This window comes from Lagenorhynchus albirostris, chromosome 11 (genome assembly GCF_949774975.1).
Source record: "Lagenorhynchus albirostris chromosome 11, mLagAlb1.1, whole genome shotgun sequence".
Classification (NCBI taxonomy): domain Eukaryota; kingdom Metazoa; phylum Chordata; class Mammalia; order Artiodactyla; family Delphinidae; genus Lagenorhynchus; species Lagenorhynchus albirostris.
Genome location: NC_083105.1, coordinates 8,752,232 through 8,765,334, shown reverse-complemented (window position 1 = coordinate 8,765,334; position 13,103 = coordinate 8,752,232). Strand labels below are relative to the sequence as shown.

At 39.6% G+C, this 13,103-nt stretch overlaps 1 protein-coding gene across 4 annotated transcripts in view; it reads left to right on the top strand.

Annotated features, from left to right (window-relative positions):
• The window catches only part of TNRC6B (trinucleotide repeat containing adaptor 6B), a 240,809-nt gene that overhangs the window by 166,877 nt on the left and 60,829 nt on the right, over window positions 1-13,103 (top strand). For all 4 annotated transcript variants that reach the window (XM_060166367.1, XM_060166368.1, XM_060166365.1 and 1 more), the window contains 2 exons: window positions 1,361-1,448; window positions 12,492-12,513. In XM_060166367.1, coding sequence (XP_060022350.1) covers window positions 1,361-1,448; window positions 12,492-12,513 — 110 coding nt within the window. The remainder of the gene's footprint in view (window positions 1-1,360; window positions 1,449-12,491; window positions 12,514-13,103) is intronic.

The window sequence follows — 13,103 nt, the reverse complement described above, 5'->3', positions numbered from 1 at the left end:
TTAACGCCCAGAGATACAGAAGGAGAAAGGGCAGTATTTGTGAATGTAGAAAGAGCCACTGAAAACTTGATACATAGGTAAAGCACTTATCTTTTGTTTGTTTATTAGTTCTTGTTTTCTATAAATAAAGCATTATTTACCTATTCATGAGAGTGTGCCTCAGTGTGGGTCCTCAGTTCCTTTTAGGTAGGTTGAGTGAGTTTCACTCCCCAAACTTGAGTCTTTCAAGGACCATCTTTGTGATCTTTGTCACGTCTGCAAACATTCAACATTTTTCTTTAATTTCTCTGACATTTAATTTAGCCTTTATCTAGGTGATATCTGTGCAACCGTGGACTCGGTGTGTCGGATCACCTAAAATCATAAGTACTGCAGGCAGTGTCTGCTCAGAGGTTGGAACTGGGAGCTGGATCCCTAACTCTCCTTCCAGCTCTGAAATTCAATAAGCATGGCGTCTGGAGTTTCCTGCCTTGTGGCTACACCACAAGGTTACACCAGTGGTTGTTTATGCATTTTTCCCAGTCAATACATAGAAGTTGACAGCTTTCTGTATATATTAGAATATTAGACTATATGTAAGAATAGAATATATAATAGAAAAAACATTACATTTTACAGTTATTTTTCAAATGTGAGGTATAAGTTACATTATCTTAGTTTCTTAGGATTCAGCATGTTTCTTCAACTAGATTTTTTTTTTATGTTTTATTTTAATTGAGGAGAGCAAAACCTGATGATCTTAATTGTCAAATCACCCAATAGGGAATACATGGGTTGGTAGGACCTTCAATACTGCCTTAAAAACACAAGTAGAAGACATGTAAAACATACAGTGTTAATAATGCAGAAGAAAAATATGGAATTTAGAACATAGGGTTTTATGTTCACCGCTCTGAAGATGTCATGGGAAAACACCTAAGTTATGATAAATACCTGTGTACCAAAACTGAAGTCATGTTCTGCATTATTTGTGAGGAATATTGTCAGAAGCCAACTGGATGTTGTCATATATTCAAATCAGGTTCTTTGCTGAGTGGAAATACATTAATCTCGTGTGTATGTGTGTGTGTGTGTGTGTGTGTGTGTGTGTTTAGGAAGATATTATAAAGCCTCTCTTTAATGGGTTTCTTTAAAACCAAACTTAATGTCATGTTTTGCAAAAGGGGTTACAAGCCAAAATAAAGGGGATAACTAAATGTGGTGAGTTTTATGTGTCCTCCTAGCTTAAGTAGAATACTGTGCTCTGCTCAGTCAGAGATGAAATGTTTGTTGCCTTGCCTACCATCTATAAGCATTTAATTTGCTACACAAATAGACTGTGGATAGAGATGTTTAACCTTGTGTGACATTACTTTAACAGAGAGAAGGAGCAAGAAAGGGAAGAACAGTTAATGGAAGACAAGAAAAGGAAGAAAGAGGATAAAAAGAAAAAAGAAGCCACTCAGAAGGTGGGTTTTACCAATTAAAGTCTGTCTTTACGTAGCCAAGCATCTAGAATAAGTAACTGCCTTGGTTTGGATACCTGACAATCTTAATAATGCTACTTGAGGCATTAATTTACTTAAGAGTTCTAAGATTTGAAAGTGGGAGAAAGTTAAAGACCTGCATTTGTTACCATAAAGTAGATGTTAAATTAATGCTATAGCTGATTTTATTGAAAACAACAGTAAACAATACTGAGAAAAGCAAGAGAGTTACCGACACTTAAATGCTTGTACTGTTTCCTTATTTGTGTCATGATTAATCTCCATTTTCTTAAGCTTGTAGAATAACTTTTCAAAGCTTGCCATTTGCCCTGATCTTGTCCTTCCGGTCCACCTACAACATTGTCATTTATATGAGTCTACCTTTTGATAATTCTGTAAAGAAATCTCCCTCAGAGAGGATCTGGTGGGCTTGCTTCATGCTCTGGGGGAGATAGTATTGCACAGCTTTGAGGCATTTGCTTGGGGAAAAGAGATGCTAAAAGAAAAAAAGACAGAGCTTCCCTGGTGGTGCCGTGGTTGAGAATCAGCCTGCCAATGTAGGGGACACGGGTTCAAGCCCTGGTCCAGGAAGATCCCACATGCCACAGAGTGACTAAGCCCGTGCACCACAACTACTGAGCCTTGCGCTCTAGAGCCTGCAAGGCACAACTACTGAGCCCGCGTGCCTAGAACCCGTGCTCCGCAACAAGAGAAGCCACCGCAATGAGAAGCCCGCTCACCACAATGAAGAGTAGCCCCCGCCCTCTGCAACTAGAGAAAGCCCGCGCACAGCAACAAAGAACCAACACAGCCAAAAATAAATAAATAAGTAAATTTATAAAAAAGGGAAAAAGACATAGGACTGACAGCTGTCAACTGTCAAGTCTTAGTTGAAGTGTTTGCCTGACAGTTTTGTGGGGAACACAGAGTGGGTAGACCTCCCCGCCCTGCCCCCTCTGCTGAAGAGCGTGCCCCTCTGCCCTGGCCACTGTCTGAGCTAACTTCCCCCACTTCACTGCAGACTCTGGCTCGGCACGGTTGCATTTCTGCCTTTGCAAAGTGCCCGGCAGAATCACTTTGCCGCTAGTTCTTGTTACCACCACCTGAAGCACTTGGGAAGCAGGGCCTCAGTGTGAGGCAGGTTTGAGGGTCCCTGCTGTGGAGCCAGGTTACTGAAGCTAAGTTCATGGAGGGGAAACAGTTACCAGCTTCAGAGGGAACTCTAGATTTAGAAACAGACTCTAGAAATTCGAACTCAAGGGACACTACAAGTTACCCCAGCACTGTTGGATAGAGTGTTTCCCATTATTCTGTTCTCTGAATTATTGAAATCATTTGGGAGTGCGGGCACAGAAAAGAAACAGTGGAAATATTTTCTGAATTGGATTGCTTATGACGCTCCCACATTAAACATGTGAAATGTAATTTATCTTTTTTTCAAGACTTAATTAAAAGGAATATTTATTATTGTTTGGTGCTGTAATAGACTACTGTGCTCTTTAAGGTTTTGTCTGCTTTTAATTGTGTTTCTGGTTCTATTAATAGTGGTGTGCTCACCATCACATCTTCATGCTGTCAGGGTACCTGCTTCTAATCTGAGCTTGTTAGAACTGCCTAAAATGACAGTAAAGAGCCTGAATAAAAATGTCAGATGACGACCCAGAGGCTTTTTTTTTTTTTTTTTTTTTTTTGCGGTACATGGGCCTCTCACTGTTGTGGCCTCTCCCGTTGCGGAGCACAGGCTCCAGACGCACAGGCTCAGCGGCCATGGCTCACGGGCCCAGCCGCTCCACGGCATGTGGGATCTTCCCGGACTGGGGCACGAACCCGTGTCCCCTGCATCGGCAGGCGGACTCTCAACCACTGCGCCACCAGGGAAGCCCCAAGGCTTTTTTCCTTTAGGGCATTCACATTTCATCTAATAAATTGTTACAAAAATTGGATTTTGCAGTCTGTGGGAATACGTGGTTATAAGCTGGCCACTGGGGAACTTGAACAAAGGCTGGTTACAAGAAGATGCCTAATAGAGTGATTGTTTTAGGCAATTGTACAGTTCATCCTCATTCTTCACATAGATAACAATGTTTTTTAACCTGAAACGTCAATACTAGAAGTGATTAATAAAATGTGCATCTGTAAACCTTCGTTGTGGATCCTACCAAGAAAAATGATTTAAAATAAAAGATGGTGTGGATTTATTTGAGAGTGAATTGGGATTATTTATGCAGAGAATTTCATATATACAGCAGGACAGTCTCCCCCGTGTATTTGCATCTGCATTAAGAACTGGTTTAAAAGTTACAGCAAAGAGGAAAATCACCATAAATGAAATTTCAAATGGTTAATTATGAACAATAAAAGTTCACTCATTTTTGTTCAGAAATGTTCTAGATTGGCTGACACAGGATCTAGGCTTAACACATGGCCTTTGATATTGTTTTATCATACTGAACCATTGTGTAATTTCAGAATTAGATTCTGATTTAGCACTTTTAAGGAGCGAGCACAAAGCTCACCATGTGACTGTCTTAGTGGTCTCTGACCTCACTGTAGAGACAACACCTCAACTAGGAGGCATAAAATGTGCTATAATGCAAAGAATGGTAGAGAATGTGCCAGAGGTTCTATAATGGGGTCATTCATTCAGTCAGTCAGCAAACATTTGTGGTGCCTCTTCCTAGTGCTTCCACATCTTTCTCTCAGCCTACCCCATTGCTTTACAATCATCTCTTTCTGTCTACCCCATTAGACTGGCTCTTAAATTTCTCAAGACTTTATTCATATTTGTATTTCCAGTAACTAGGACAGTGCCCAGTGCAAAAGTGTCAAAAAATGTTTGTTTGGGCTTCCCTCGTGGCGCACTGGTTGAGAGTCCGCCTGCCGATGCAGGGGACACGGGTTCGTGCCCTGGTCCGGGAAGATCCCACGTGCCGCGGAGCGGCTGGGCCCGTGAGCCATGCCTGCTGAGCCTGCGCGTCCGGAGCCTGTGCTCCACAACGGGAGAGGCCACAACAGTGAGAGGCCCATGTACCGCAAAAAAAAAAATGTTTAATAAGTGAATGGGGATGGCGGAGTCAAGATGGCATACTAGGAGGACGTGGAATTCACATCTCCTCACAACTAGGGCACCTACCAGGCACCAGTGGGGGACCACGGACACCTAAGGGGACGGGAGGAACCCCCAGCAACGGGCTTGCGGGATCTTGGTTCCCAGGCCGGAGGTCGGGCCCGAGCTCCTGTGGTGGGAGCTCCGAGTCCAAACCATTGGACTAACAGAGAACCTCAGACCCCAAGGAATATCAGTCGGAGGGAGGCCTCCCAGAGGTCCTCATCTCAGCACCAAGACGCAGCACTATCCCACTGCCTGCAAACTCCAGTGCTGGACCTCTCAGGCCAAACAACCAGTAAGACAGGAATACAGCACCACCCATCAAAAAAAACAAAAAAAATGAAATGACAAAAAAATGTTATAGACGAAGGAGAAAGGTAAAAACCTACAAGACCAAATGTAGACGAAATAGGCAACCTGCCTGAAAAAGAATTCAGAGTAATGATAGTAAAGATGATCCAAAATCTCAGAAACAGAATGGAGAAAATACAAGGAACATTTAACAAGGATCAAGGAGAACTAAAGAGCAAACAAACAGTGATGAACAACACAATTACTGAAATTAAAAATACTCTAGAAGGAATCAATAACAGGATAACTGAGGCAGAAGAACGGATAAGTGACCTGGAAGATAAAATAGTGGAAATAACTGCCAGGGAGCAGGTTAAAGAAAAAAGAATGAAAAGAACTGAGGACAATCTCAGAGACCTCTGGGACAACACTAAACACACCAGCATTGGAATTACAGGGGTCCCAGAAGAAGAAGAGAAAAAGAAAGGTACTGAGAAAATATCTGAAGAGATTATAGTCAAAAACTTCCCTAACATGGGAAAGGTAATAGTCAATCAAGTCCAGGAAGCACAGAGAGTACCATACAGGGTAAACCCAAAGAGAAACACGCCGAAACACATATTAATCAAACTAAATAAAAGAAAAAATATTAAAAGCAGCAAAGAAAAAGCAACAAATAACATATAAGGGAATCCTCATAAGGTTAACAGCTGATTTTTCAGCAGAAACCCTGCAAGCCAGAGGGAGTGGCAGGACATATTTAAAGTGAGGGAAGGGAAGAACCTACAACCAAGATTACTCTACCCAGCAAGGATCTCACTCAGATTCGATGGAGAAATTAAAACCTTTACAGATAAGCAAAAGTTAAGAGAATTCAGCACCACCAAACCAGCTTTACAACAAATGCTAAAGGAACTTCTCTAGGCAGGAAACACAGGAGAAGGAAAAGACCTACAATAACAAACCCAAAACAATTAAGAAAATGGTAATAGGAACATACATATCGATAATTACCTTAAATGTAAATGGATTAGATGCTCCAGCCAAAAGACATAGACTGGCTAAATGGATACAGAAACAAGACCCGTATATATTGCTATCTACAGGAGACCCACTTCAGACCTAGGGACACATACAGACTGAAAGTGAGGGGATGGAAAAAGATATTCCATGCAAATGGAAATCAAAAGAAAGCTGGAGTAGCAATTCTCATATCAGACAAAATAGACTTTAAAATAAAGACTATTACAAGAGACAAAGAAGGACACTACGTAATGATCAAGGGATCAATCCAAGAAGAAAATATAACAATTGTAAATATTTATGTTCCCAACATAGGAGCACCTCAATACATAAGGCAAATGCTAACAGCCATAAAAGGGGAAGCTGACAGTAACACAATCATATTAGGGGACTTCTAACACCCCACTTTCACCAGTGGACAGCTCATCCAAAATGAAAACAAATAAGGAAACACAAGCTTTAAATGATACATTAAAAAAGATGGACTTAATTGGTATTTATAGGACATTGCATCCAAAAACAACAGAATACACTTTTTCTCAAGTGCTCATGGAACATTCTCCATGAGAATGTTCATGGATAGATCATATCTTGGGTCACAAATCAAGCCTTGGTAAATTTAAGAAAATTGAAATCGTATCAAGTATCTTTTCTGACCACAGCGCTATGAGACTACATATCAATTACAGGAAAAAAATCTGTAAAAAAATACAAACACGTAAAGGCTAAACAGTACTCTGCTAAATAACCAAGAGATCACTGAAGAAAGCAAAGAGGAAATCAAAAAATACCTAGAAACACATGACAGTGAAAACACGACAACCAAAACCTATGGGATGCAGCAAAAGCAATTCTAAAAGGGAAGTTTATAGTAATACAATCCTACCTCAAGAAACAAACATTTCAAATAAACAACCTAACCTTACACCTAAAGCAACTAGAGAAAGAAGAACAAAAAAACTCCAAAGTTAGCAGAAGGAAAGAAATCATAAAGATCAGACTAGAAATAAGTGGAAAAGAAATGAAGGCAACAGTAGCAAAGATCAATAAAACTAAAAGCTGGTTCTTTGAGAAGATAAACAAAATTGATAAACCCTTAGCCAGACTCATCAAGACAAAAAGGGCAAAGACTCAAATCAACAGAATTAGAAATGAAAACGGAAGAGTAACAGCTGACACTGCAGAAATGCAAAGGGTAATGAGAGATTACTACAAGCAACTATATGCCAATAAAATGGACAACCTGGAAGAAATGGATAAATCTTAGAAAAGCACGACCTTCTGAGACTGAACCAGGAAGAAACAGAAAATATAAACAGACCATTCACAAGCACTGAAATTGAAACTGTGATTAAAAATCTTCCAACAAACAAAAGCCCAGGACCAGATAACTTCACAGGCAAGTTCTGTCAAACATTTAGAGAAAAGCTAACACCTATCCTTCTCAAACTCTTCCAAAATATAGCAGAGGGAGGAACACTCCCAAACTTATTCTACAAGACCACCATCACCCTGGTACCAAAACCAGACAAAGATGTCACAAAAAAAGAGAACTACAGACCAATATATCTGATGAACATAGGTGCAAAAATCCTCAACAAAATACTAGCAGACAGAATCCAACAACGCATTAAAAGGATCATACACCATGATCAAGTGGGATTTATCCCAGGGATGCAAGGATTCTTCAATATACGCAAATCAGTCAATGTGATACACCATATTAACAAATTGAAGGAGAAAAACCATATGATCATCTCAATAGATGCAGAAAAAGCTTTTGACAAAATTCAACATCCATTTATGATAAAAAAAAACTCTCCAGAAAGTAGGCATAGAGGGAACCTACGTCAACAGAATAAAGGCCACATATGACAAAGCCACAGGCAACATCATTCTCAGTGGTGAAAAACTGAAACCATTTCCTCTAAGATCAGGAACAGGACAAGGTGGCCCACTTTCACCACTGTTATTCAACATAGTTTTGGAAGTTTTAGCCACAGCAGTCAGAGAAGAAAAAGAAATAAAAGGAATCCAAATCAGAAAAGAAGAAGTAAAGCTGTCACTGTTTGCAGATGACATGATACTATACATAGAGAATCCTAAACATGCTACCAGAAACCTACTAGAGCTAATCAATGAATTTGGTAGAGTAACAGGATACAAAATTAATGCACAGAAATCTCTTGCATTCCTATATACTAATGATGAAAAATCTGAAAGAGAAATTAAGGAAACACTCCCATTTACCATTGCAACAAAAAGAATAAAATACCTAGGAATAAACCTATCTAAGGAGACAAAAGATTGTATGCAGAAAACTATAAGACACTGATGAAAGAAATTAAAGATGATACAGACAGATGGAGAGATATACTATGTTCTTGGATTGGAAGAATCAACATTGTGAAAATGACTATACTACCCAAAGCAATCTGCAGATTCAATGCAATCCCTATCAAACTACCAAGAGCTTTTTCACAGAGCTAGAACAAAAAATTGCACAATTTGTATGGAAACACAAAAGACCGCGAATAGCCAAAGCAATCTTGAGAAAGAAAAATGGAGCTGGAGGAATCAGGCTCCCTGACTTCAGACTATACTGCACAGCTACAGTAATCAAGACAGTATGGTACTGGCACAGAAACAGAAATGTAGATCAATGGAACAGGACAGAAAGCCCAGAGGTAAACCCACACACATATGGTCACCTTATCTTTGATAAAGGAGGCAAGAATATACAATGTAGAAAAGACAGCCTCTTCAATAAGTGGTGTTGGGAAAACTGGACAGCTACATGTAAAAGAATGAAATTAGAACACTCCCTAACACCATACACAAAAATAAACTCAAAATCGATTAAAGACCTAAATATAAGGCCAAACAGTATAAAACTCTTAGAGGAAAACATAGGCAGAACACTCTGTGACATATATCACAGCAAGATCCTTTTTGGCCCAAATCCTAGAGAAATGGAAATAAAAACAAAAATAAACAAATGGGACCTAATGAAACTTAAAAGCTTTTGCCCAGCAAAGGAAACCATAAGCAAGACGAAAAGACAACCCTCAGAATGGGAGAAAATATTTGCAAATGAAGCAACCAACAACGGATTAATTTCCAAAATATACAAGTAGCTCATGCAGCTCAATATTAAAAAAACAAACAACACAAAGCAAAAATGGGCAGAAGACCTAAATACACATTTCTCCAAAGAAGATATATAGATTGCCAATAAACACATGAAAAGATGCTCAACATCACTAATCATTAGAGAAACGCAAATCAAAGCTGCAATGAGGGAGCTTCCCTGGTGGCGCAGTGGTTGAGAGTCTGCCTGCCGATGCAGGGGACGCGGGTTCGTGCCCCGGTCCGGGAAGATCCCACATGCCACGGAACGGCTGGGCCTGTGAGGCATGGCAGCTGGGCCTGCGCGTCTGGAGCCTGTGCTCCGCAATGGGAGAGGCCACAACAGTGAGAGGCCCGCGTACAGCAAAAAAAAAAAAAAAAAAACTGCAATGAGCTATTACCTCACACCGGTCAGAATGGCTATCATCTAAAAATCTACAAAGAATAAATGCTGGAGAGGTTGTGAAGAAAAAGGAACCCTCTTGCACTGTTGGTGGGAATGTAAGTTGGTACAGCCACTATGGAGAACAGTATGGAGGTTCCTTAAAAAATAAAAATAGAACTACCATATGACCAAGCAATCCCACTATTGGGCATATACCCTGAGAAAACCATAATTCAAAAAGAATCATGTACCATAATGTTCATTGCAGCACTGTTTACAGTAACCAGGACATGGAAGCAACCTAAGTGTCCATCGACAGATGAATGGATAAAGAAGATGTGGCACATATATACAATGGAATATTACTCAGCTATAAAAAGAAACGAAATTGAGTTATTTGTAGTGAGGTGGCTGGACCTAAAGTCTGTCATACAGAGTGAAGTAAGTCAGAAGGAGAAAAACAAATACCATATGCTAACACATATATATGGAATCTTAAAAAAAAAAAAAGGCTCTGATGAACCTAGGGGCAGGACAGGAATAAAGACACAGATGTAGAGAATGGACTTGAGGACACAGGGAGGGGATAGGTAAACTGGGATGAAGTGAGAGAGTAGCATTGACATATATACAGTACCAAATGTAAAATAGATAGCTAGTGAGAAGCAGCTGCATGGCACAGGGAGATCAGTTCCGTGCTTTGCGACCACCTAGAGGGGTGGGATAAGGAGGGTGGGAGGGAGATGCAAGAGGGAGGGGATATACGTATGCATATAGCTGATTCACTTTTTTATACAGCAGAAACTAGCACAACACTGTAAAGCATTTATACTCTGATAAAGGTGTTTAAAAAAAAAAGAAAAAAAGAAGTGAATGGTCGGGACTTCCCTGGTGGCACAGTGGTTAAGAATCCGCCTGCCAGTGCAGGGGACGTGGGTTCGATCCCTGGTCTGGGAAGATCCGACATGCTGTGGAGCAAGTAAGCCCGTGCGCCACAACTATTGAGCCTGCACTCTAGAGCCTGTGTGCTGCAACTACTAAAGCCTGTGTGCCTAGAGCCCATGCTCCACAATAAGAGAAGCCACTGCAGTGAGAAGCCCGTGCACCGCAACGAAGACTAGCCCCCACTCGCAGCAACGAAGACCCAACACGGCCATAAATACATACATACATATACATACATACATACATAAATGTATTTAAAAAAATAAGTGAACGGTCAAGAATGGATGCTGGCAACATAATTTTCCTGAAGAACTGACTTTTATTTAGCTAAATTAAGTTTTTTCTACGTAGAAATTAAGCATGAGCTTCTTTTCCTTTATGCTCAGTGGTTATGGCGGTTTGCTCTTTCTAGAACCATCCCTGAGTAAACTGTTAGATTTCACTCATGAGAGAGGTGTCAGAGAAGGATTTCACTCACATTCGTTAGTCTCCTGCTGCTAAAGAATCATTGTTTAGCATTGGCAGAACATATGTTTTGATCATCCAGCTTTTCACCGTCTGGGGGCAGCTCTTTTTAACAGAACCCACATTATAAGACACATTTGACATTAGTTGGGTTTGTTGCTTACAGCTAGGGAAGGCATTGACTTCCTGTATAACTGTTCTTCCAAATGGCATTGTGAGAAGTATTTACAGTGGTATAAATCTTCAGTTGCCTTAAGGAATTGGTATGTGGATACAAATCAGTTCATTCTTCGATATGTGGGCTTATAGAAAAATTATACGGTAGAATTGAGCTCTGTAACAGTTAGTACTGGGAAACACATTCATTTTAAGAGGCTGCCTACCACAGAATCAGTACAGCAGAATTAGCTTGTCTTTTAATGCAAGAATGTAAGAAACACTCCAGGAGGTCATCCAAGTGGATTGTTTTAACTCACTGGTGTGCTGGAATCCGTTTTGAAGGGGCTGGTTAGCCACAGGACAGACCTTCCAAAGATGACCATGTTTTCATGAACACCCAAAGCAGTAACTTAGTATGATTGCCAGCCACAAATAATTAAACCTCTTCTATAGGAATATTTTTGTTACAGAAGTCGGAAAACTAATATAAAAATATTTTTTGGAAGATTAACAGTTGGGAAAAGGGGGTCAAAATAACCCATGATCTCAATAATGTGATTTAACCCCTATTGGAATTCTGGTGCATTTCCTTTGGAATATTTTTCTTATTCATGACCTTTTGTGGTTTTGCTTAAATATTATAGGGCGTGTATAATTAGACGCTCTCCTTTATTTTCCCCTCTTAATAGCAGAAGCAGTTTTCCGTGTGGCTCCTAGTCATCATTTCCAAACTCTCCAAAAACCCATTATTATATTCAGCATATCCAACCTTTTAAGTTAGTCACTTCCAGAAATGTATTAGTTACTATATAAAGAAATACTTTCAACAAAGCAATCTGTATTTGTTCAAAATTTATATATTTCAACCTTATTGAATATTTCTGTTTCACATTATTTTCTATAAACTTTGATGATAATAGCAGTTATTAAGCATTGGTGTAGGATATCTGATTTAATCCTTACAGCATCCTTTTCTGCAAAGGAGATACTGTTATTATCTTCATTCAGAAGGTAAATTAAAAACTGAGATCGCATAGCCAGGAAGTGGCATAGCTTGGTTTTGAATCCAGCTTTCCTACCGTGATCTCTGATGCCTCTGAGTATGGCCCCTTAAACTTTGCTTTCTAGATTTGAAGTCAAGTGTTTGAGTCCATACTCACAGGTAAATCTTTTTGTCTCTGTAGTTAATTTTGTTTCTGGGCCTCATCCATTTGCTTTTCTCTAGTCATTGCGGTCCCTGAATGGGAAATAGCATTCCCAGTGCAAGGACCTCATTTAACGAGAGTGGAATGCTTTTTTGTCTTAAGTTTTAAAATCTTTCATAATGATGGTCGTGTAAGTTATAGCTGGACATATGGCCGTTGTGTTTAGAAGGATGTCTGAACTGACTTTTTCTGAACTTTAGGTATGCCTATGTATCTGACACCTTGAATTACTAATATCAGAATTAAAGTAGTCTTACAATACAATACAGAATTAGAAAGCAAGTCTCATTTACTCACATCTCTTTATTTTGCAGGTCACGGAACAAAAAACCAAAGGTAAGATTTTTTTTTTTTCCTTTTTAGATTTATGCTCTTTTGTGTTTAGATTTTACACTTTGCTGACTCAGCCTCCAATCCACTTGATTCGTGACAGTGGGTGTAGAGTAATTAAGTTTGGCTGTTTGCAGTCACTGAAGAGCAGTAATGACAAATTAAAAGTACTTAGTGTTTCTAGTTGGCCTTACATTTTTTGGGAGGGAAGAGAGATTAGACAGTGTAATAATACCTTGTTTTGAAAGTAAAGAGGTGATGATTTTGAACTGAACCTTTTCAAAATTTTTCTTAGAACAATAGCAAAAGCAACACACTGGTCCCTACTTTACAGATGGGTTGTTAACCACCTTGCAGAGGGTTGTTCACCACCTTGATCCATGATAGGCATTGAGTCTGAAAATGAGTGTTACATTTAGGATGCTCATGCTGTCTTCTGAACTAGAGCCTGGAATATGCTTTTAAAAAAGATAATGCACTTTAACTCTTACAAAATTGTGATGTGTTGTAAACAGAAGCAGATGTCCCTGAGGTCCTTCTCGACCTCTAATGGTCTGCGTGTATTCAGTTCTTTCTCTTTTGTTCATTTTGATCAC